At 58.8% G+C, this 24063-nt stretch overlaps 1 protein-coding gene across 1 annotated transcript in view; it reads left to right on the top strand.

Annotated features, from left to right (window-relative positions):
- The first annotated feature begins 3864 nt into the window (after nt 1-3864).
- The window catches only part of TOGARAM2 (TOG array regulator of axonemal microtubules 2), a 36737-nt gene continuing 16538 nt past the window's right edge, over nt 3865-24063 (top strand). Inside the window, exons 1-12 of the mRNA XM_036334992.1 lie at nt 3865-4121; nt 4826-4946; nt 8811-9092; nt 9213-9424; nt 10208-10398; nt 12085-12131; nt 14774-14940; nt 18072-18222; nt 18449-18613; nt 20415-20568; nt 21542-21647; nt 22633-22868. Of these exons, the coding sequence (XP_036190885.1) occupies nt 4919-4946; nt 8811-9092; nt 9213-9424; nt 10208-10398; nt 12085-12131; nt 14774-14940; nt 18072-18222; nt 18449-18613; nt 20415-20568; nt 21542-21647; nt 22633-22868 (1739 nt within the window). The 5' untranslated portion in view covers nt 3865-4121; nt 4826-4918. The remainder of the gene's footprint in view (nt 4122-4825; nt 4947-8810; nt 9093-9212; nt 9425-10207; nt 10399-12084; nt 12132-14773; nt 14941-18071; nt 18223-18448; nt 18614-20414; nt 20569-21541; nt 21648-22632; nt 22869-24063) is intronic.

Genomic DNA, 24063 nt, shown 5'->3' with positions numbered 1-24063 from the left:
TCACACCGGAACCTCGGAATCTAATCCATCTCCAGGTCCTGTTGACTTGCCTCCTAACTACTCAGACCTGCCCCTCCCCACGTGCCCTGCCTCTGCCCCGAATCACACTGTGGTCCTCTCTCCAGGATTATTCCCACGGCCTCTGCCCTGCCCACCCAACCTGTCCTCAACCTGCAGCTGCTGGGGGCTTGTTCTAGCAGCAATACCCCTGCCACTGGGTCATGATGGCTGGGCTTGGAAGGAAGAGGGGGCCAGACTCAGTGCTAAGCGGCTTTTGTATTTTATTGAGTACAGTCTTGAAGTGGCATTGGGGTTATCTCCATTTTTGTAGCTAAAGAAAAACGGGGCTCAGAGAGGTTGGGTAATGTGCCGGCGGTCACACCGCTCACCAGTCCTGAAATTTAGTCTGATTCACCCGTATCAGTACCTCGCTTATGGTTGAATGAGTGAGTGATAGACTGGACCCAGGAGGTCAGAGGTCAATAGGTCACCTGAGAACATCAAGCATTTCCCTGGAGGTCTATGGGATGGGGGCCTGCTGTTGGGGGAGGGGACTGGTGTGTGCATGGTTAGCCAAGGGCTGGCTGGAGGCAGCCTGGGTCCAGGAAGGGGTGATATTCAGTCGGAACGTTGCCAATGATGACTGGCAAATCGGGGTTAAGTCACGTAATTTCTCTGTGCCTAGTCCAGGGTCTGCGCTTGTGGTGTCGACGTTTCAGTCCTAACGTTTTGTCAGAGACCCCCCTCACCCCCCGCCCCCGGCCCCACTTCCCTAGGAAGTCCCTCCCGGGTCCCACCCGAGGGTTCTGCGTGGAACGCCACTCAGATGATGACGTTCCTTTCCTTGAAACGTCTCTAGTGGCCCCTTTGCCTGCAGAACAGGCCCGGCCTCTCCCATGGAGCATCCTGCTCTCCCTGCCCTCCCAGGTCTCCCTCCTGGCCCTCGTCACCTTCATGCCTTTGCTCAGACTGCCGCCTCAGCTGGAACGCTCTCCCCTCTCCCCTCCCCGTCTAGGTCCTGCTCTCCCCAGCCCAGCGAGGATGCTGTTTTTCTGTGGAGGGCCTCCCGTGCCTGGTCAGACAGCACTGCTGGTCCCCTGGGTGCCGCCTCTGCCCAGGGCTGAGGGTGTTCTGCCGGATGCAGTGAGCGCTCGCTCGGGGCACAGAGTCACGGGCAGAACTGCAGGAGGCCAGGGTCCGTCCGGTTTGCCCCCGTTCCTCTACAGATGCGTCTGTCTCCTCCTCATGAGTATTGCCTATGTCAGCTGGCTCTGTCCTGCAGGAATGGAGGACTGGCCATCTTCACTCTAAGATAGCGGGGTGGGCCTGCGTGAACATGTGTGTGTGGGGGGGGGGGCAGAGGAGGGGGAGTGCAGAGCTGACATTATTGAGCAACTCCTATGTACCACGAATGGCCCCGAATCATTTTCATACATGACTCTATTGGATCCTAACAGCAAGAGGGGCAAGGGTGGGTCTCCCATCCAGCAGTCAGACCCCAAAGTGCAAGTTCTAGGAGCCCCGGGGGGCGCTCCGGAGCACTCTGGGCCTTGGAGTGTGGGATGGGAGGGGTGCCTAGATCTGAGCCTCTCAGAGGGTATTTCCATGGGGCACATATTGGGCTCAAACACTCGGTTCATTAGCTCTGCTCAGCTTGATGTGGGCGCCTAGCTCCCACCGGACAGGCGAGGAGGTGAGCGCTCTGGCTTCCGGAACCCACATCTCCCTGGGTCTCTGCAAGGAGGAGTGGGCAGCGACACGCCCACACGAAGGGCAGCTACCAGGCAGCAGCCCTGGGCGGGGGGGAGGGGGGGATGGTGGGCAGGTGGGGCTGTGTCTCAAAGCCCAGGCCTTTCTCCTCCCTGCCCTCCCTGCCCTCCCTGCCCTGACCCTTCCTGGGATGACCCTGGGCCAGTCCGAGCTTTTGTTTCCTTTCTAGCCTTTGTGTCCTTTCTGTCACCTTTTTCATTCCTGTGGTGCTGGTCACCATGGGACCTCTGTGGTCATAGCTTCGTGGAAGGAATCGACAAGGTTCAGTTCCCGGAGCTGGAACCCTGAGGCCGAGGATGGAGGGTCCAGCCAGCCTGGGCAGGCCAGGGCAGCAGGGAGTGAGGACAGAACCCTGGCCCCCAGAACCCGAGACTGTTGCCCTTTAGGCCGGAGCCTGGCTCGCCCAGTAGGGGACTGCCCCTGCGTGGTGCCCAGAGAGCGCTGGGTGCCAATGGGGGATTAGTGATTGTCCTAGGGGTCAGGCGCTGAGGGCTGTCCACGCTAACCCCCAAGCTGTGTCTGATTCTGGGCTGGAATTTGTGATTCTAGTTTTTATAGTTTGGATACACATCTCTAAGTCCCCACCAGGTCCTGGCCCAAGTGGTTTCCTGGGAGGTGCCATCATTGCTCTCACATAAGACATAGAGAGAGCTGTTTGTCCATGCACAGCTGTAGCCACCTCCCCTGGGCCGGCTCATAGGAGACCCTGAGGGCCCGAGAGGTCAGAGGTATAGACCCCGACAGGGGCAGGCCTCAAAGGGCTCCGCCTGCTGGGTGGCCTTGGCAGGGGTGGCGTGGACCCAGGCTTCCTTCCTGGGCGGCCGGTGCCCGTCAGGGTGGGGGTGCTGCAAGCTGTTGTGGCTGGTGGCATTCTGCCCGCTGAGGAGTTTGTGGTGGGCGGGGTGGGAGGCAGACTTGTTCAGAGGGCCCTTTGCCTAGAGGTGGCCCCTGACCCGCATGCTCTCTGGACTCTCAGGCAGCCCCAAGTCTTCTCTTGAGCCTCCTGGGGAGTGAGCGCTTTGGGAAACCGAGGTAGAAATCTCCCCCTTGGCAGCCGATAATGAGAAGCAGGGCTGGGGTCTTGTTCTAAAGTGAATCTGGACCGTATGGCCCAGTAGCTCTCAGTCCTATTCAAACATCAGAATCACTCAAGAGGTAAGGGTGGAAAAAGACATAAAAAAATCCTGGCAACAGGTCCCTGTGGCCTCTCCCTAAAAGACTAATTCAGTAGGGGCCTGAGGCAGGGCCTTGGAATTCGTCATTTTAATCAGCTCCCAGGTGATTCTGAGCTGTGGCCGAGGCTGAGAGCAAGAGCTGTAGCTAAATATCACGTGTCTCCATATAATCTGCATAGACCAGCGGTTCTCAACCTGTGGGTCGCGACCCCTTTGGCGGTCGAACGGCCCTTTCACAGGGGTCGCCTAAGACCATCCTGCATATCAGATATTTACATTACGATTCACAACAGTAGCAACATGACAGTTATGAAGTAGCAACGAAAATGATTTTATGGTTGGGTCACAACATGAGGAACTGTATTTAAAGGGCCAGAGGTTGAGAACCACTGGCATAGACAGTCTCTGCTCTGCGTAGGGACGTAGCAGGCGGTTGTGGGGCCTCTGCCCCCAGAGCCCGACTCCAGCTTGTGGGCTCTGACTCAGCGTGGGAGGCTGTCCTCTCGGGCACCTTCCTGGGCTTCGCGGGAAGCAGCCGCCTCACCCGTCTCTTGCCTGTCCCAGCTCATGGGGCAGGGGCAGGGGCAGGGGCAGGGTCCCATCCCAGCTCATGGGGCAGGGGCAGGGGCAGGGGCAGGGGCAGGGGCAGGGGCAGGGGCAGGGTCCCGTCCCAGCTCACCCGGGCAGGGTTGGGGCGTTGGGACCTGCCGAGTGCATCTTCCGCCACCTTGCTGGGGAGCAGTGCTGTGTCTCAGGGACATTCCTGGCTGCTGGTCACAACCATGTGGCCAATCCTATCCCCAGAGCCAGCAGACAGGGAGTGGTCCTCTCCCCCGGGTGTGAGAAAGCTTCTGAGAGCCCCAGTAGGTGGGAGACCTGGGAGGGCTGGGCTGGACCTCTGTGGGCCAGGAGGGTTGCTAGGAGCCGCTGTGCCTCTGGGGCCAGGGCGGGGCTGGTGACGAGCTGGTTTCCAGATGGAGGGCAGGTCCTCTCCGTCCGGAGCTGGGAGCTCCTGCTCAGCCGGAGGGAGCTGGCGCTGCGTCCTGCCCGTCCCCACATGCCGTCTCGAGGGAGCCACTTCGGAGGAGATTTGGTGGCCTGTTAGACGTAGACGTGGCCTCGACCCCTGATCTTATCACTGATCCGCTCCGGCCGCCCATCAACCTACCTGTCAGGGTGAGAGTGGCTCACCATGAATTTATAAACTTGGGTGAAGTCACAGCGTCTGTGGAGAGACCCTTGTCATGTAGAAAGAGGATGAAGTCAGACTGAGGACAAGAGCTGATGGCTGACCCCAGAGGTTGAAGGGAGGCTGGGAGGAGGCCTGGGTGGTCAAGCGGTCAGTGCAGGACAATGAAGTGGCTGCGAGGGCCGGGGGTTGGCTTGGCAGTGCGGGTGAGAATGAGGGCCAAGAGCTGCGGGCAGACAGACAGGACGCCCCGAAAGGAGACGCGGGCGGGGTCCTGGGAGATGCCACCAGGTGCCGCGTGGTGACAGGGTCACACGCCCGACCTGCCTCCCGGCGTCAGGGAGCTCGGCAGAAACTGACGGAGAAGCACAGGGTCAGACTCCCTGTGACGGTTCCACCGTCCCCACCATCCCGAGACCGAGGCGTCCCTGTCGGAGCCACAGGCGAAGCAGGTGTGTGGGTTTCCGATGCTCCATCATGAACTCTGTCCACAGCCACGTGGCCTGGACCCTCGGGCTGTGAAATGCCCAGAGCCAAACGTCAGAAAAGAGCTGCCCTTCGGTCCAGGGCAGGTTTCACTGTGGAAGGCAGTGCTGCGTTTAGCCCCCGACAGGCCCCTGGGAGTAAGAAGGTCTCTGTGTAAGAAGCATGGTTATTCCTGCGCTGACTTCTCTCTGCCCGCCCACCACAGGTTGGGGCCCTTGGACCCTCAAGGACTGTCCTCGCGGCCCAGAACGTCGCTGCTGCCTCTGGACGACCTCCCGGCACCGCCTCTGCCCGGGGCATGGGCACGCGCGATGCTGCCCCCCCAGGTAAGGCGCATCCAGGGAGGCCCCAGCTCGGGGGCTGGACTCGCCAGGGAGACGTAGCCAGGCGCTGTGTCCCCCATCCCCGCCCAGCTCTCCTTGGGCGAGCACAGCCCTCTGGCTCCGTGTGCTGTGTGTGTATGGGGGGGTGGGGGTTCCCTGGCCTGGGGAGGAGCTGAGAATGTCCTAAGGACTCGGCCAGAGCTCTGCCTCCTCTCTGAGCTGGGGGCTGCCTGCCCCGTGGTGGGAGAAGGAGGATGGGCAGAGGACAGGGGGCTGGACCGCAGGGAGGGCTGTGCCCCCCCCCCCCCGTTTCCTCAGCTGACAAGGCCGGAGAGTGGGAGCCGTGTGGCCGGCTCGGTGTCAGGGGACAGGGTGCCAGGATTGGCGCTGCCTGTGGGAGCCTCAGTTTCCCCTGGCGAGGGGGGTCGGCGGGTCCTGCCCTCAGTGCCATGGGTGCTTGCGAGGTGGGAGCCACTGTTCCCTGGGGAGGTTGGAGGGAAGCCAGGCGACCACTTGGGAGGGAGGCAGGGAGCCCGAGGCCCGAGGCCCGAGGCCCAAGCAGTTCAGGGAGCAGCCACTGTGCTCAGGGCAGAGCACCCGGGGCTTGGGCACATCAGTGTGAAGACAACCGCTGGTCAGCGCTGGTCAGGTCCTGCTGGGCGTTCTGCCATTCTGCCAGGCCTGGTGTGTGGTAGGGAAGTGGGAGGTGCTGAAGGCAGGAGAAAAATCTAGAAATAGAACGACGATGTGACCGATGTGATCGTGGGAACCCTGGTCCCGTTCAACGCTCTTGTTTGCTGATCTGGGAACGAGACTCACAGACGTTCACATATTTCCTGAGGTCACTCAGGACAGGAACAGGGGGACCCGACCCCTGACTCCTCGTTTAGGGACCTTCCGCTGGGGGTGGGCGTGCTGGGTTTTCACTTCGTGGGGCTTCTCCAGGTGGTAGGTTAGGGCCACGTGTGGCCCGAGGTGTGTGCGGGAGGGACTGAGCCGCGAGGTGCGGGCCGTTGGTTCAGTTTGCAAACGCCCTGAGCTCAGCTACTGCGAATAAGGATGCCTGGGGCTGTGGGGGCTGTGAAGGCACAGAGGCGACGCAAGCTTCTTACAGGAGTGGGTGCGTGGCTGTGTCTCCCCTTCTGCTTGTCTGACTCTCAGCTCAGGGGTCCTTCCCCTGGGAGCCCGGCCTGCCCCACCCACTGTGCTCACAGCTCCCGCTCTGTTACTGCTGGTTACTCACTGTCCCGCACTGGCCTTCAGGTCCCATTGAGGATGGTCAGCCTCGCCATGCTGTGTCACCAGGGGCTGTGGGGGCAGCGTCCCTGACAGAGACGCTCTCAATTAATAAAATGTGCAGGGGGATCCATGGGGCAGGCTGCTGAGCGGGAGGTCAGGAGGGCAGAGGGTCAGAGTAGGACCCTCATGAGGGGCTTGGGCCTCCCAGGGGAGGGGATGGGTCTCTGCTCTGCCACTGCAGGGGGAGGGGGCGTTCAGAACCAAAGACACAGGGTAGGGGTTACTGCGTGAGGGTGACGATTGAGGGCATGACAGCGAAGGGGTGGCCCAGTGAGAGCAGCTGGTGTGTGACGTGCCAGTGGACGGAGTGGGGACCAGAGGCAGCAGGTGCAGAGGTCGGGCAGAGCGGGGCCACGGGCTTTGGGGGCGCATGGAGCCATGGCTGCTGGGCTTGGGGTGGTCGGTGCCCATCTGAGGCCTGGCTCTGCGATGGGGGGATGGGCTGCAGAGACCCCCTGGGGCAGAGTGTGGGGCAGTGCTTCCCCAGTGCTGGCCTAAGATGCCACTTTCCCGCCCTCCTGCCCCAGCCAAGGCCCTGGCCCCGGTGGCCGTGTACTGTGGGAGCGTCCCTCGGCGGCTCCAGGCCCCGCACACTCCCGGGTGGAAGCCGCGACCCCAGCCTCTGGGCTGATGGAGAAGGTGAGGTGGGAGGACTGGCCTGGTGCCTGGGTCACACCAAGTGGCTTTCCCGTGCCTGGGCCCTCCACCTGGCAGCTGCCCAGTCCGGCGGGTGACTGGTGACTGCAGAGTGTGTCCTCCTCCAGGACGGGGGGTGGGGGGTGGGGGGATGACTGTTGAGCGGCCTGGGCGTGGCCTCCGGCTGCCAGCAGGTGGGGTTTTCACTGGGGTCCCTCCTGAATGTGCCCTGGTTTCAGGTGGGCTCTTTCCATCCTGTGCCTCAGGGACAGAGGTGAAGGGGATCCTCAGAGCAGGGATGTGGGGTCCCGGCAGGCACCTGCCTCTCCTAGAACCAGGGGGAACCCGAGAGCCCCGGGAGTCAGGGCCTGGCGGTGTCTGGCATCCAGGCCGGTGGAGGGAAGTGCCCCCGTGTCACCGTGGCGGCCGAGGCGGCTGAGGCGGGTTTTCAGGACCCTCAGCTTCTCTGCTCTGTGACTTCCTGCTCGGCTCCCAGCTGCGGGCGATTTCCTCGCGGAGCCCGGTTCCAGGGGTTCGGATGGAGAATCTGATCTGGTCACTTGTCCTCTGTCAGGCCCGCCCCTCACAGGCCTGCGGCTGGCACCCAGTGCACCTTTCCTCGGTTCTGGTGCCAGCACCAGGCCAGTGCCGGCGGCGGCCTGGGCATCGTCTCGGTTCACATCAAGGTGCCGCGGGAAGAGCTGCGGGTGTGGCGGGTTCTGAGAGCTGGTCTGTCTGCCCCGCCTGCCCCGCCTGCCCCGCCCCTCCCCCCATGGTCCAGGCCCCTTCAGGCCCTGTTCACACACTTCCCTTCCTGAAGGTTTTCCTCCCCCTCCATGCACCAGGCACCCTCTGCCCGCTCCACAGCCGTCTCACATCTTACCCTGTAATGAACCCACTTAGGAACAGATCTTATTTCTCTCGCAGACTGAACGCTCTTCAGCGGTAAAGACTGGTTCGAGCAGTGGAATGTAAATTAGATGCAATTCTCCACTGCGTTTATTCCTCACAAACTGTCAAAGGGCTCTGTCGGACGGAATCTTAAACTGGGGTAATACGCACTCGAAGACCCTAAAGAGAAAGAACGCTCGGCGTGTGTGTGTGTGTGCGTGTGTGTGCGTGTGTGTGCGTGTGTGTGTGTGTGTGTGTGCGTGAGAGAGAGAGAGAGAGAGAGAGAGAGAGAGAGAGAGAGAGAGAGAGAGAGAGACTAGGCAACAATTCTGTTTGGGGACAATAGTGTGAAGATGTTTTACTACCTAAGGAAGACAAAGATTCAGAAGATTTTAAAATCTCACAGAGGTGCTGCTCTAGCCTGACTATGTGTTCTCATGGTCCTGCCATAAATTACAGTCAAATAATTTGCTCTAAGGTAACACATTAAGAAAGAACCTCTGTTAAAAAACAAACAGCAACAGCAACACCGAGCAGGCCTCACACGCCTCGTCCCCCACGCCTGCCAGTGCTGGGCAGGGGCTGGACGCTGCAGCGTTTGCTGAGGGAGTGATTGGATGCACCGTGTCTGCCTGGGGGCAGGATCGGCTCTGACTCGCCTGCGTCTCTTTCCCGCCGGTGCGGTGTGTCGGGTGCGTGTCGGGTGCTCAGTAACCCGGGAGCTGGTCGGATGCTGGAGATTGGTGGCGGGTCCCTGGGCAGGAGGCCTCCCGCCTGTGCTGTGATAGGGCTGCATATGGAGTCCCCTCTCGCCCTCTGGCCACCTCGCGATCAGGCCTTTGCAGGTTCCCTGCTCTCTAGATGCTGCTGAACGAATGAATCAACCCAAGGGGGCGGTGCGGGGGGGGGGGGGGCGGGAGCGGGGGGGCGAGCAGGGAAGGACTGGATTCACGGGGCAGACGGCTGACTGTCCCAGGGAAGGGGTGCCTGGTGCCGCCCTGGGCTCTGTGTGCCAAGCCACTCGTGCCTCTGTCTCCCCAGCTTCCCTCCAGCCAACGCCCAGCGTCCTGCTGGAGAAGCCCTCGCAGCTCTCGAGTGGACATGGGGACCCTGGCAGCCTCATGCTGGACGCTCCCCTGAAGGGCTGGCAGGCCAGGAATGGCCACTCTGGGAACCTTGGGGCCCTGTCCCAGGGGCCCCTCCCTCTGGTGCCCCTCCCTTCGCTGGAGTCAGAGGCCAGCAGTGTGGCCCGGGACACCACCCAGATCAAGGACAAGCTCAAGAAAAGGCGGCTCTCAGAGGGCTTGGCAGCGTCTTCCCAAGGTGAGCCTGGGGCCCTGCCCACCCCCTCCGCCTTCCACCCGCCCCGGGCCAGCCTCTGAAGTACCCCCACTCTCTGAGCTCCTGGGACTAACTTATTCCCCATCCCCCACTCCCATACAGCCTCTCTGGATCCTGGGGGAGGCCCCAAAGGAGTGGCCCCGAGGAGTAGCATCCCCCGGACCACCTCTCAGAGACTGCTGAGGCTGCCCCGGCCCATGCCTCCCATCCAGAGCACCCCCACCACCCCCGAGGCCAGCGGAGCCAAGGAGAGGGGTGTGGACCAGCCGGGGAGCAGCCAGGGGCCCCAGGAGAGGAGCCCCGGTGTCCAGGAGGTAAGGATTCGACTACTCTCCGTCCTTGTGTCTTCCTTCCATCCTTTCTCACCCCCTTTTCCCGAGCCCCGAGCTTCTCCAGGGGGCTCCCAGGTGCCGCCCTCGGGGTGGGAGGGGGCTTGGGCCCCCATCTGGTCGCCCCCCACAGTGTCCCACACCATTGCAGCTGGAGCCTGGAGGCTGCCCCCGAGTCCCCGAGCTCCCGCTGAGCAGAGGCTGCGTGGCCACCTGTCCTGCACTTGGGGTCCTCGGCCTCCGCGGGTCTAAAGGCTCCAGAATCCCGCCTGCCCCTGGCCCTTCCCGTGTCAGGCTGGGGCGTGTGGCCGAGGGGGGAATGCTGGCTGAGGACTCGGGAGCTGGGGCTCTGGTTTCTCCTCTGCTCCTCCCTGGCTGTGTGACCTTGGCCAGGTCACCTCCCTCCCTGGGCCCCGGTTGCACATCTATAGGAAGAGGGGGTTGGACCAGACGCTTTTGAGGATCCCTCCCAGTCCTGGTGGTCTAGGATTTTTCTAAAATGAGAAGAACAGAAAACAAGAAGAGGAAAAGGGATTGGGGCAGGGATGAAGGGACCCCTTGCAGGCTCGTCGCCTGGAGTGGTGAGGGAACATTGAGCTTCCCGGGTCCCAGGGCTGTGAGGCTGGAAGAGAAAGGGAGCACACTTCCAGCACTGCCGCCTACCCAGGCGGCTCCCAAAGGAAGGGCCACCCTGTGTGAGGGGCCCCGAGGGTGAGTGTCCCGGGGCATGTTTCTGTGGGCCATACCTTCCTCCTCCTCTGCTCCCAGGTGCACATCTCCCGGCAATACCTGCACTGCAGTGACCAGAAGATGCACAAGTCCCTGGGGGGCATGGTGATCCCGCCCATCCCGAAGGTCGGGGTGCCCGCTGGGGCCGCCTCCTGCACACCTGGCTCCCTTCCCAGCCTCTTGCCCCCAGGCCAGGATGTCCTCACGGGCCCCAGGGCCCCCCACGCACGGTAAGCAGTCCTAAGTCAAAACCCCCTGGCAGGCCTCTCTCCTGCTATCCCCCCAGGATCTGCTTGGGGTCCCCATGGCTGAACCTCCCTGCCAGAGCAGAGCCCCGGGGGCCCAGGCGTGTGAGGAGTAGGGTCCCCCACCCGTGAGCCACACACCTGGGGAGGCTGCAGCCTCATGACCCTGCTCTGATCTGAACTCCCCCCAATGCCTCAGCCTCCGTCTCCTACAGTTCCCTGGTGTGAGTGGTCGCTGCACTGATGACTCAGATACACAGGATTTTAAAGCTCTGTTGCAAGGTAGCTCTTTGTTATTGTGTATTTTCTTAATAAGTGGATACTAAAGACGCAAGCATTCTGAGCTTGAGGCAGTGTGGGGAGGGTAAGCCTACGAAACTTTGAAAGGGTCTTCGTATCCAGGAGGGCTGGGAACCAGGGGGTGGAGGGCCCCTGGGCTGTAACGAACCCGGGCTTATGGAGTGTAAGCGGCACAGATGGTGTTCTGCAGATGGCCAGGCACATCCGTGTGGTCAGTCCAGACGGACATCGGAGCCTGTGTGTGTGTGTGTGTGTGTGTGTGTGTGTGTATGTGTGAGAGAGAGAGAGAGAGAGAGAGAGAGAGAGAGAGAGATCCTGTTGACGTATTTCTCCCCCATTTCTCTGGGGCCTGATGTCCTGAATTTTCCCACTGCTCTCCAAGCTCTTCGCCCTGAGTCTCCCGGCTGCCGTCCTGTCTGTACCCATGTCCCCCCTTCCCCCAACCCGGCTGGGGTGTGGGGCCTGTCTGTGGACCTGGTCCTGGGCCAGAGCCTTCTCTCGATTCTCACGCAGTGGTGGGCTCCACCGACCTCCACGCCCTCACCACCAGACACCCCTCCTCCTCTCCCGCCCCGACATCGGACCCCCGCCCTTCGAGGGGCGTTCTGGGTGGCTAGAGTGACCAGAGTGACTCTGGCTCCGGACCAGTGGCCTTTCCGTCCATCCCGTTGGCCTTCACTCTGTGCATCGTTTGAGCTTGATGCCCTGAGCTCTTCTGCTCGCTCTGTGCCTGCTCTCGACCTTACGGCCAGCTTCCCGTGTGCCCTCTCTCATCCACCGTAAACGCGGCTGCTCCCGGAGTTTGTCCCAGGGCCCTGTCTCCCACCTCCTCCCCTTCCCTGGCATCTTATCTGTGTGGCGGCTCCCAAGGCTCCATGGGCGTGGGTGACCCCACGCTCTGCCCGAGGTCTCCCCAGGGCCACGCTCCGGGCTGGGCCTCCCTGTGTGCAGGAGAGTGAGCCTTACTCACGGGAGGAGGGGGAGTTTAGGGGTCATGCTCTCATGAGTGGGGGCCGTTTGGCGGACTTGAGCTCCGTCTGCTCCGACCTGGGAGATGTAACCGTACCTGCTGCAGGTCCCAGCAGGGGTGAGCTTCCTTCAGGACCGAGCAGATTCCGTGTAGACCGGCTTCCCGGGAATCGAGGGCCTGTGCAGCCAGGAACGGGCTCGGAGCTGGGTTTGGACGCCCGGTTGAGGTTGCAGAAGGAGCTACAGCTTTGAACTCCCGGGCCCTCTCATTACAGGGCGCCCTCCACCCCCCTGCACAGTGTCCCCCCTCGGCTGCCACCCCGTCCTCGAGCTGCCTACCCAGGCCCCACATCCCCTCCCTTGCCGTCGCTCATGGTGCTTTTCTCCCCCCATTCCTTTAAGATTGGTTCGGGAGAGTGGGCCTCGGGAGAAGACCCCTAAACCTCTGGGTATGTACTCTCCTTGTGCACCCCCACCTGTCAGTCAAGCTCGGGTTCCTGGGCTGGGTCCTGGGATCAGAATTAGGGCCGGAGGAGACCTGAGAGCTGTGGGACCCAAGCCCCTCCTTTCACGGACGGGGACGCTGATGCCAGCTGCTGTGCCAGCGAGTTCCTGGGCACCAGTGCGTGTAGCTTCATGGCGACCAGCTGAGAGAGGGGGCGCTGCCTTGGCGGGACCTTCTCCTGGTCTCTGAGTGTGGAAGCAGCCAGCCCGTCCCCTTGCACCCAGGCCCGCGTGGCTCCCCAGCTGCCTCCTGACACGTGGTGAGGCCGCCCCTGCCCTGTGTGATCAGGAGAGGAGAGCATTCTTCACCAGAGGAGGGGAGAAGTTAAACCCTGGGTCAGCCAGCAGGGGTCAGGGTCAGGGAACAGGGCCCAGGGGCTGAAGGGGGAGACAGGGCCAGCAGGAGGCTGAGCGCAGACAGGATGTAGACCGGGAGGAGGCTCTCCAACCTGATGCCCTAGCTGTGGAGAGGGGGGAGGTGATGGCAGCTGAGCCCCGGGCAGGTTAGCCGAGAGGCCCTGGGCAGGGCACCCTGAGCCTGGCCCCATGCCGGGTTGGATGCAGCTGTGAGCTGACCAGCAGGTGGGTGGGCTCCCAGGCCAGCTTCCGTAACCAGCTCAGCAGGTGGGCCAGTTGGCGCGGGGCAGGCTGCTGCCCCGGGGCCCCAGGGTCAGGGGTGATGCTGGGCCCGAGAGGCAGGCCGGGCACAGAAACCTCCGTGGCAGCTGCGTCTCCCCCTCCCAGGCTGGGCGGAGGCGGGGGAGCTCAGGGGGCCTGTCTGACGCACTCTGGCACCCCGAGTGTCCCTGCAGAGCTAACCCTGAGACTGCTGGTATGGGGTTTGGGGCAGGAGATCCCAGCCCATACCACCCCCTCACCTGCCTGACCAGCTGCTGCTTGGGCACCATGTCCCCCTGGGGGGGGCGCTGCTTGGACAGGCGTCCTAGGGTGTCTCTTGGGGTGCACGTGAGGAGAGGGATACAAAATAGCAAAGTCCTTAAAGGGTCCCCAGTCCTCCAGCAATACAGCCCAATATTCCTGGCGCCCCTGGGACCGAGGGGCTCATGTGGTGTTGTCTGAAGCCGAGGGCTTCCCCGAGCCTGGGGGCACCCTGCTGTCCTTGCCGGCAGCTGGCACCCGGACCCTGCGCCCTCTGCCCACCTCTTACCTCTGGGCAGATGCAGCCCAGCCAGCCCCTCCTCCTCGGCCACTGGCCCTCCTCCAGGCCTGGGGTGCCCCGTGCACCAAGCAGAGGAAGCCTTCACAGAGGCGTGGTCGGGCGGAGCACCAGGGTGGCCCGGGAGCCCTGCGGGGCGCCAGCCTCAGACGTCCTTTCCGGCCTCAGGCAGCCCCAGATGGTGCCCCATCTGAGGGGACCCTGATTTGCAGGTTCACCCAAGGGCAGTGAGCTCCAAACTGTGTGAGCAGGAGAAACTGATAACATTTCTTTCATTCAAAGAGAACTAATGAACCTATCCCCACCCTGCTTCTGTAAGAAATGTACTTTTACAAACATTTGATTGGGCCCAGCCAGTGTGGCTCAGTGGTTGAGTGTTGACCCATGTACCAGGAGGCACATGCCCGGGTTGCGGGTTCGATCCCCGGTGTGGGCATGCAGGAGGCAGCCGGTCGATGATTCTCTTTCATCATTGATGTTTCTATCTCCCTCCCCTTCTTCTCTGAAATCAATAAAAATATATTAAAAAAACTTTTGGGAAAATATAAAAATACTATGGGTTTGATGTCTTTTGGAAATGAATTTGTATTTTATTACTCACCAAAGCATCTGGAGGCTGCTGGGTCCCAGCTTTCCTGTCTGTAAAGTGAGAGGATTGGCTTGGCATTCGTTCTCTGGTCCCTCAGTGCCGTGTTATAGGCTCAGACAGGTGCATGGTGGTATAAAATGGGCAGTGGGCTCACTTTATTTTTTCCCTGAGGTACATACCTCCCAGATCAGATAGATTTATATTCTTAGGAAAATCTTAAACCACTCAGATAGCAGGTCTGATGGTCCTGTTTCTTGCCCAGCTTCCTCCCCACCTTTTCCTATATTAGAATAAGATGTGTAGTAATTATTGAATAAATGAATGAAGGGATGAGTGAATGGATGAATGAAAGGAGGAGGATATTGGTCTTTGGACAGCCTGCGCTATGCCTGTCAGTGCATCTCTGTAGAGTACATTTAACTTGGGTCTCTCTCCAGCCGAGAAGTGTTGGGCAGAAGGCTTGAGGGTGGAGGGCTTAGGCAGTAAATGTTACCACAATCGCAGGGTCATAGAGCCTCCGGGCTTCCCAGGGGACGGCTGCTGCTTTGGGGTGCTGGGTGTCCTCAGTTCCTTTTTTTTTTTAAAATGTTGTTATTGATTTTTAGAGAGAGAGGAAGGGAGTGGCATTGATAGAAACATCAGTGAGAAACATCATCCATAGGCTGCCTCCTGCACGCCACCTAGTGGGGTTTGAGCCTGCAACCTGGGCATGGGCCCTGACCTGCGAATGGAACCAGTGACCTCTTGGTTCATGGGTCGATGCTCAACCACTGAGCCGTACTGGCCAGGCCTCAGTCCTATTCTTGTTCTTGACTCTTCAGAGCCAACATCTTCAGCCCCGCATGTCAAAGGCAGGTCTGCCGCCCCCGAGGAGCCTGCTCCGTCTTCACCTCGGTCTGCCCCCGCGCCGACAACCTCCTCCTCCAGCCATGCCGAAGACGCCCAGCCCTTGCTGAGAGAAGGGCACCCGAGGGAGAGCAGCACCAAGGTATCGGGAAAGCGAGAGGAGGAGGACGTCGGGGTCAGGGTGCACCACTGGCTGATCGCAAGCGTGTTTTTGAAACATACCAGTGTGGGTCCAGCTGGAGGCAGCTGCCCCTAGCACTTAAGGCGAGCACCCGCAGAGGGCCTGGGAGAAGGCTGAAGAAAAGAAGAGAAACGAGAGAGAAGGGGCGGGGGGGACGAGGTGAAGGGCCGAGTGGGGGGGGGGGCTGAGGGCAGCCCTGAGGGAGGGCGGGAGGGCAGAAGGAGGTCACACCTGGTTCCGAGGGAAGCAGGATGTGGAGGAGAGTCCAGAGGGACTTAGGTGCACCCAGCCGAGTAATCTGAGCCAGCACCCAAGATAGCAGGCGCGAGGCAGCTGACGGAGGCAGAGCAGCCAAGGGCTGTGCTTGACAGGCTGACAAGTGGCTCGCACTTAGAAGGTGACCTTGGCCCAGACGATCCTCTGCGCCGAGTGAATGTAGTGAAGCCGGGAGAGGCGCTGTGTGGGGGCTCGCGCTCCTTCTTAGGAAGAGATATAAAAGCGCCGTAAACATCCCCCGAAGGCCTGCTGTGTGCGTGTGCTGTGCTAGGGCTGGGCTCCAGTGATGGCGAGGGTCAGGCCCGGGCCACAGCCCTTCCACTCCCGAAGGAGTGAACACCGTGAACAAAGGAAGAATGACTCAGTGCTGGGAAGTGACCCCCGCCCCCGCCTCCCCGTGGCCACTCACTCCCGTGGTCACTGCCAATCACTTCACCCCCACCGGCATCTCAAGCTCAAGCATCCCCCTCACTCACCACTGTCTCCTGTTGTTCTAGCTCAATCCATCTAATATTCCAGCTCTAATGTTTTGTTCCTTCTTATGTATAAACGATAGTCTCCTTGGAATCGGATCATTCCTATTAGCGTCTTCACTCTCTGTTATTTCTTTCTTCTTAACAGAACAAAACAAAGCCAGAACCATTCTTTCCCGAGTCCACTGGAGTCAGGCTCTAGTCCCCGCCGCCCCCCGCCCACCTCCCCCGCAAACTGCCCACATTCAGGCCACTGAGGACCACCACCGTCCCAGGTGTGGCGCATCACTGCTCTCTTTTAACTTGACCCAGTGGCAGCTTCCTTAGCTCATCCTACTTGGATTCCTTCCTGGGGTTGGAGGCAAGGGGTTGGCTTCTTCCTTGGTTCTCTGCCTCCATCAATGGCAGCTCCTTCCTAGTCCATCTTTGCTGGACCCTCTTCACATTCCTGACCTCTGCATGCTGGAGGCCCCCAGAGCTCAGACTTCTGGCCTCTTATCCATTTACACTGACCCCATGACCTGGTATAATGCATGGCCCTGAGTGCTATCTATACGCCAGAGGACTTCCCAATGTCCCTTCCAGCCCAGACCTTCCCCTGGCGTCAAGTAGCAGTGAAATTATCTTTGTATTTAAAAGCCAAGCGACTAGAACAGGGGTGGGCAAACTTTTTGACTCGAGGGCCACAATGGGTTCTTAAACTGGACCGGAGGGCCGGAACAAAAGCATGGATGGAGTGTTTGTGTGAACTAATATAAATTCAAAGTAAACATCATTACATAAAAGGGTACGGTCTTTTTTGTTTTTTTAGTTTTATTCATTTCAAACGGGCCGGATCCGGCCCGCGGGCTGTAGTTTGCCCACGGCTGGACTAGAATGACTGGAAAGACCGGTCACTATGATGCTCACTGAGGCTGGACAGGGAGCCCCAACCTCCCGCAGCCCCTTCCTCCGGCTGGCTGGCCCCCACCTGTGCACAAATTCATTCACCGGGTCTCTAGTATATATAATATATATGACCTAAATTATTGTATAAGTTATATAGTATATATAACCTTATCCAGATAGATAGGTAGAGAGATAGAGAGATAGATAGATACTCACCTTCTATGGTGGGTGGCAGTAAAAGGCAACTTCAGCCGTCCAGCTGCTCTGGCCAAAAATCTTGGGCCCATCCTTGCCTCCTCTCTCTCTCTCTCATTGCATACCTCACACATCAGCAAGGGCAGTGGGCTCCACTTTGAAATAGTCCAGATCCAACCAGTCTGCCATCCCAGTCCTGCTACCCTCATGCAAGCCCATCACTCCAACACATGCAAACTCTTGTTTTATTTTTGCAACTTCTTGTGTTAAATTATTTCAAAACTAGAGGCCCGGTGCATGGATTTGTGCACTGGTGGAGTTCCTTGGCCTGGCCTGCATCCTCTCCCACTCTGGGACTCCTCAGGGAATGTTGGAGGCCTGGTGCATGGATTTAGCCCAATCCCTGCAGGCCAGGCCGAGGGACCCCACTGGTGCATGAATCCGTGTACCAGGCCTCTAGTATACATATAAGAGTTTTGGTTAATCTCTTCCCGTCCTCCCCCTCCCCTCTTCCCTCTGAGATTCATCAGTCTGTTCCATATTTCCATGCCTGTGCGTTGAGCGTCTGTCCCTGGTAGTCAGTGCATGTCATAGCTACAGGTCGAATGGTTGAACGGTCGCTGAGGCATATATGTATATATATATAAATTAAAACAAAACAACACTTAGAGCCCCTCCCCCAGTGGGAGTCAGATCACATCATCCTCTGCTCAGACTCCAGTGACTCGCTGTGTCCTGCAGAGGAAAAACCCAGGTCCCGGGCATGGACCACAGAGCCAGTGCACTCACTCCTGCCCCACCCGCCAACTCCAGCTGGTGGCCCAGCATCTTCTGACTTGGATGCTCCAACCAGAGTGCCCTCCTCATTGCTCCCAGCATGCCCAGCACACCCCAGCCTCAGGGCCTCCGCGTTCACTGTTCCCTGTGCTCCGAACACTGCCTGACCTGCTCCCTCCCCTCATGTATGTCGCTGCCTACTCTTGGCCTCCTCAGTGAGTCCCCTGGGCCCTCCTGCCCAAGGCAGAAGCCCTGTGCCCTCTGCCCCTCATTTCCTGCTGGTGTGCAGTGCCCGGCGTCAGAGGCGGGCGTGTTTGTTCTTTGTCCCCTGGCCTCCCCGCTCCATGGGAGCGCTCTGGAAGCTCGGCCTTGTCATTTTGGTTATTCCCAGGATAGTGATTGGCACATGCTGGAATGAATGAAGGTTTAGAAAGCACAGTTGGGTCCCCAAGGGTAATGGAGTTTGCCTTGACCTTGTGCCAGATCCAGTTCACCATCTCCAAGTCTGCCCAGGAGACAATGCGGCTGAAGCAGAAGAAGGAGGTGGAGCTGGTCCAGAGGGCAGAGGAGCCGGGCAGGGCGAGGGAGCTCACGGCCCAGAGCCCGAGTACCCGGAGAACCTCGATGAAGGAAGGTACTGGTACCGGGGCCAGGATTCCCTCAGGCTGGGAGACTTCTTGGCCAACACCTTTGGCCCAAAGAGAGGCTGTGACAGTTCCTCCCCTTCCCCTCCTGAGGCTGGACAGGGAGCCACACCTGCTCTCTGGTAGCTCACCCTTGGGCCTATTTCCAAAGGAGGCAGCTGGGGTCGGGGATCAGACAGAACCGGCTCCGTCCTAGGACTTTCTCTCCCCCCACAGGCCTCCTTCCCCTCCGGGGCAGGGGGACCCTGTCTGTGCCCACTGGGGTAAGCAGCCCACGCAGACACAACACCGGCGTCATCCTGAGGAAGCGAGCCAACCGGGCGTCACTGCCCAGCATCCCCGTCAGCAAGCAGGAGCCCCGCTTTGCCCGCCATGCTTCAGGTGGGGCCCAGACCGGCTGGTGGGGGGCACGTGCCCCTCTCGCTGGGTTGCCTTGGGATACCGTGGGCCTGGCAAAGGTGAACCTGGCAGCCCATGTTAGAATAGGGGTGGCCCTCCCACCAGAGAGAGGAACAAAGTCTGGAAGTCAAAAGCATCTATGGGCTGGGCTGGGACCCCCGGGGTAGGGCTATTGGAGTCGCAATGGCTGGACAGGTATGACCAGCCTCTGTGACACGTCCTAGACCACGGATGCTGGGAAACAGCATCCGCGGAAGTAGCTGGAAACACCAGGAAGAAGAGGAGAGAGTTCTGGGAAGGCCTGGGGGTCCTGCATGTTGCCTCATAAGATGCCAAGGCTGGACAGTGCTGGGTACAGACGGGATCTGAGGACCCAAAGATTCTCGGGGATGTTCAGGAGGGGGTCAAGGGGCAGGGAGGCACTGTCCCCATTCCTCCAGGGGAACGTCTGCTCTTCTCCGCCCTTTTGTGTTCCGGGCGTCCACATGAGAGTTCGCTCAAAGAGAATGTGCTATTGAGGAACGTTTGAAAGCCACCAACCTGGTTCAGAGTTTCTGTGAGTGCGAGATGGGGTGGGACATTGACAGGAGAGCAGAGCAGCGTTAGCCGGAAGTAACATTGACCCACTTCCTTTTCCATTCCCTTTCTATCCATTTGTTCAAGCAGGAAGTCTTCATTTGGTGCTGGTCTTGAGCATGTTTTTAAGGCGTGCAAATATCCTTTTATTGATTTATTTTTAAATATTTTTTATTGATTTCAGAGAGGAAAAGAGAGGCAGAGATAGAAACGTCAATGATGAGAGAATCATTGATTGGCTGCCTCCTGCACACCCTCTACTGGGGATTGAGCCTGAAACCTGGGCATATGCCCTTGACCAGAATTGAACTTGGGAACTTTCAGTCTGCAGTCCGATGCTCTATCCACTGAGCCAAACCACCCAGGGCAAAAAATCTCCTTTTAAATAGAAATCTTTCTCCAGGCTTGAGACATGGGAAGCTGGCTACAATTTTATACTAGAGTTTAGAAGGTTCTTTTAGTTTTACTGTGAACATTGGCCATATTTTATGACAAATGATATTAGTTTACCAATTATGGTAGTGACATAAATTTCCCTTTAAAATAAACTTATGTAGGATTTGAAAAGTGGTTTAATTTTAAGAAAAATACCATAACAATTAAAGTATAGGTGATTAAGAGATACGGCAAAAAAACCCAAACTCCATGAAAGTGGTCATTGAATGGTTGATACTTGGGAAATAGTGCTCTATCTAACCCACCCTACTCATTTTATACAGCAGAACTGAGACCCAGAGTCTCAAGGTCATTCAAGGTCATGCAAGGGGATGGTGGCCCCTCGTGACTAAGACTTTGGTTGATGACTCTTGTGCCAACCAGAGCTGAGAAGAGAATGTAGGAACGAGGTCTTTGTGTTTGGCTTTAAGTGAAGGGCTGCCCCTCAGCTCAGATTTGCCCAGGACCTCCTGGGTGCGCCAGAGTGGGCAGGATTGGGGGTGTATCGGTGGTGGGCGGGTTCAATCACATGGCATCAAGTAGCATATCACAGGCAAGTTTGTTTATAATAACAGGTTGGCAGAGGCAGGAATGGAAAACTCAACAAAAGGTAGAGTTTGGAATTCTGTGTGGCTCCCAGGAAGCGGCGTCCAGCGCTGGCTTAAGTGCTCCCAGTCCGTCTCCCTGACGCCCGGGGAGGTGGGCTCAGTGCTGCGGGCCAAGCCTCGGGTCCTCTGGTAAAAACTCCCTCGTTTCTTTACCGTGAGTGCAGCTAACTCATTACCTGCGGTGCTAACTTTCGGGTCCCCTGAGTGGGAAGAAGAGGAGGAGGAGATGGATCTTCGAGCCTTTAAGGAGTTGAGGCCTTTCTCGAACCCGGAGCTGGGGTTGATGGATGCCCTCCAGTGCCTTGACAGCAGTGACTGGTGAGGTGATACCTTCCCCTTCATGCATGGTGGCTGGGGAGAGCTGCAGAATAGCTGCTTCTCTCCCCCTCCACCCCCCACCTCTCCCACTGCCCATCTCTCCCACTGCTGGGGCCTGGTCCCGTGGAGGAAGGTGTGTGTGTGCACATGTGTGTGCACACGTGTGCGTGTGTCCAGCCTCCTGTGTCTGCCCCGTGAGCTCCAAAAGCCCAGTGCACTGCTCTATGGTGCACCAGAGCCAGGCGTGGCAGGTATAAATGAGGCTCCCCAACGATTCTTTAGGAGACCTTAGAAAGGTCACAGCCCCTCATTTCTCTAAGCGAAGTTCACCTGCTCCCAGTTCCTACCCCTGCGCTGGTGGACACACACTCTTAGTCGTGAGCAGTGCCATGACTCGGGGTCCAGAGCATTTGCGGGAAGCCCCCCCCATCTTCTGTCCTCATGTTCAAGCACCCCCTCTTGAAGGCCCCAGCTTGTCACAGGGGTGGTGGTCCTGGTCCTGGGGGTGGGCTGCCCTCTTGGGTGAGGTTGAGCCAGGTGTCCCATAAAATGGCTTTTCCTGGACTGCTAAGATTTCAGCCTGGGCCTGGCCCGTGTGGCTCACTGGTTGAGTGTCGACCCATGAACCAAGGGGTCACTGGTTCAATTCCCGGTCAGGGCACGTGTCTGGTTGTGGGCTCCATCATCAGTAGGGGGCATGTAGGAGGCAGCTGATCGATGATGTTTCTCTCTCTCACTGAAGTTTCTATCTCTCTATCCCTGTCCCATTTTCTCTCTCTAAAAATCAATAAAAACATATTTAAAAATATAAGCGTTCAGCCTGGGTGTGCCAGCAGGAAACCCTGCCTTCGGGCTATCAAATCCCACCCTGCTGCGGTGCGGAGAGGGTGGCGGTGAGGTGCCCCTGGTCTGCAGAGGGGGCGGGGCTCCGCCCTCCCCACCTGCCTGTGACAGGCCTGGGCTTGCTTCTCAGGAACATGAAGGAGAAGGGCCTGGTGAGCGTCCAGCGCCTGGCAGCCTGTCACCCGGAGGTCCTCGCTGGGAGGCTGCACGACGTGTCCTTGGCCGTGACTGGAGAGGTGAGGCCTCCCAGACAGCCTGTGTCCTGTGCACCCTGCCCCCCCCCCCTCCCAGCCCAGCCTGTCCCCCTTCCCTGGGGCTGCTGTTCAAAGTGGGTCACAGAACAGCCACGGAGAAGCCATGGCTCCTTGGATCAGAGGCATCTCCCACTTATTTCTCAGCCCTCAGCCCTCAGACACTAAGGCGGGAGGTAGCCACCCATTTCTCAGATTAGAAAACTGAGGCCTGGGGTTTCCTTATTTCTATGCCATCGGCCTGCATTGTCCTTTGTACTCAAAATGCCAGAGGAGGGATGGAGTGTCCTGGGCCAAGTCTCCAACTTCAGGGTGGTTGTAACATTTCCCAAGCCCTTTCTCCCAGGGGCTGTTGCTGGGTTGGGCTGGGCGTGGCTGGGCCCAGGTGGGCAATAAGATGCATCTCATCACAGATGGAGGCCATGGCCCCCAACCCCTTGGGAATAGATTGTTGCAGTGGGGAGCCTTGTGAAGATCAAATTGAACAGCTATACTAATAAAAGGGTAATATGCTAATTAGACCTGATAAACCAGATGTCTTCTGGACGTCCTTCCGGACAAAGCCACAGTGGCTGCGAGGGCCGAGGAGGGCCGGCAGTGGCTTAGGCCTGTTCCCTGTCAGTAGGACATCCCCTGAGGGTTCCTGGACTGTGAGAGGGGGCAGGCTGGCTGAGGCTCCCCCCCCCCCATCCCAGTGCATGAATTTTCATGCACTGGGCCTCTAGTTATTTATAAAAGTACTTGGAAGACTGTTGTACAAATTTCAGATGATAATGATGGAATTAGTCATTATGATGATAACAACAGTAATAATATTTTTTAAAATGGGACAAAATATTGCCCAGAGCTGCTGCAGCCCAGGAGGCCTAGACCTGGGGCGAGGATGGAGGCACAGGTGGGGGTGCAGTGCCCATTCTTGGAGCCCCCGACAAGCCCCAGCAGTGTGGTTCCTCTCCCATCTCTCCCCGAGGTCACCAACCTCCGCTCCAAGGTGTCCCGCTTGGCCATCCGCGTCCTGGGAGACCTCTTCTGGGCCTTGAAGAAGAATATGGACCAGGAGGCGGAAGAGATTGCCCGCTGCCTGCTGCAGAAGATGGGCAACACCAGCGAGTTCATCCAGAGAGCGGCCAACCGGTCCCTGGGGGCCATGGTGGAGCATGTGACCCCTGCCCGATCCCTGGCGGCCCTCACCTCAACGGGCATCTAGTACGTGGCAGCCAGCTGTCTGAGGGGTGGGGTGGCCCAGGAAGGGGAGGGCGGGGAGGGGTCTGGGGTGGGAGAGGAGCGGGACTGAGCAAGTGCAGCTGGGGGAGCTCCTGGTGGGGGCTGTCCCATTTTCTGGAGCCAGGTGAGGAGACCTGGCAGACAGGGAGGGGTGCTTTGTTCTGTTCAAAACTGAGAAGTCCTAGTGGCAGAGCTAACATCCCCAGAGACGCTGCAGAGGCAGCCTTCCGCCTGTTCAGGGGACTGGCATTTCTGATGAAATCTGGGCCGTCGGAGAGCAAGGCACACTCTCATCTTCAGCTGGCACCGCTTGGCCTTCTGGGGAGGAGAATGGGGCTCATTGCCACGGTAGCCGATTTGCTTTTCCTTCGTAGAAAAACCCAAACCAAAAGCAAAACCTAAAGCATTTCTCAAGCCCTTTCTCCTGCCGCCAGCAGAACAGCTTTCAACCACAAGCCAGCCAGGAGCTTCTGCAGGGAGGCCCTCAGGCAGACCCGGGCGGTGAGCAGGCAGCCGGGCTGTGGGCGCAGCCCGTGCAAAGGGTGAGGGGCTCCGAGCCACGTTGCCCGGCTTCACCTCCTGGTGGCTTAACTGCCCTGTGCCTCCATTTCCTCCTCTGTAAAATGGGAATAATAAAATTGCTGTGAGGAGTAAACGAATGGGTTCATGGAAGAGCACTTAGTACAGGGTCTGCCTCCACCTAACCTTGGTCCACTGCTCACTGTGGCTTTTATTAACTTGGGACAAATTAATTGTACGTTTTTCTGGATTCCTCCCTTTGCCTCAGCTTCCACACCTGCAAGATGATGATAATTGTAGCTTATGAAGTTGAGGAGATAATGGTTTGAAGGTGCTCAGAGGCAGGGTGCCAGGCACAGACGGTGCCCTCACTACAATCTGAGATGATTAATCATTGTTGCGGGAACCAGGGTCAGGTGTCCTCAGGGGAGCCTGGAATTCCTGGGAGTCCTGCTACAATGCAGATTCTGACTCAGATGCTAATGATGCCAGTGCCTGGACCACACTGACTAGGGAGAGCCCAGAAGGGGCGGGGGAAGGGGCCAGTGCTGCCTGATAGACTGTGGACTCGAAGACCCTGCTTGAAAAGGTGAAAAGGAAGAGGTGACATCCTGATGGGGCTCTCTCGTAAGATCTCAGGTCCCCTGTGTTAGGATTC

Source organism: Myotis myotis, unplaced genomic scaffold, assembly GCF_014108235.1.
Source record: "Myotis myotis isolate mMyoMyo1 unplaced genomic scaffold, mMyoMyo1.p scaffold_m19_p_14, whole genome shotgun sequence".
Taxonomy (NCBI): Eukaryota; Metazoa; Chordata; class Mammalia; order Chiroptera; family Vespertilionidae; genus Myotis; species Myotis myotis.
The sequence above is the reverse complement of the archived record's forward strand: the minus strand, read 5'-3'. Positions and strand labels throughout refer to the sequence as shown.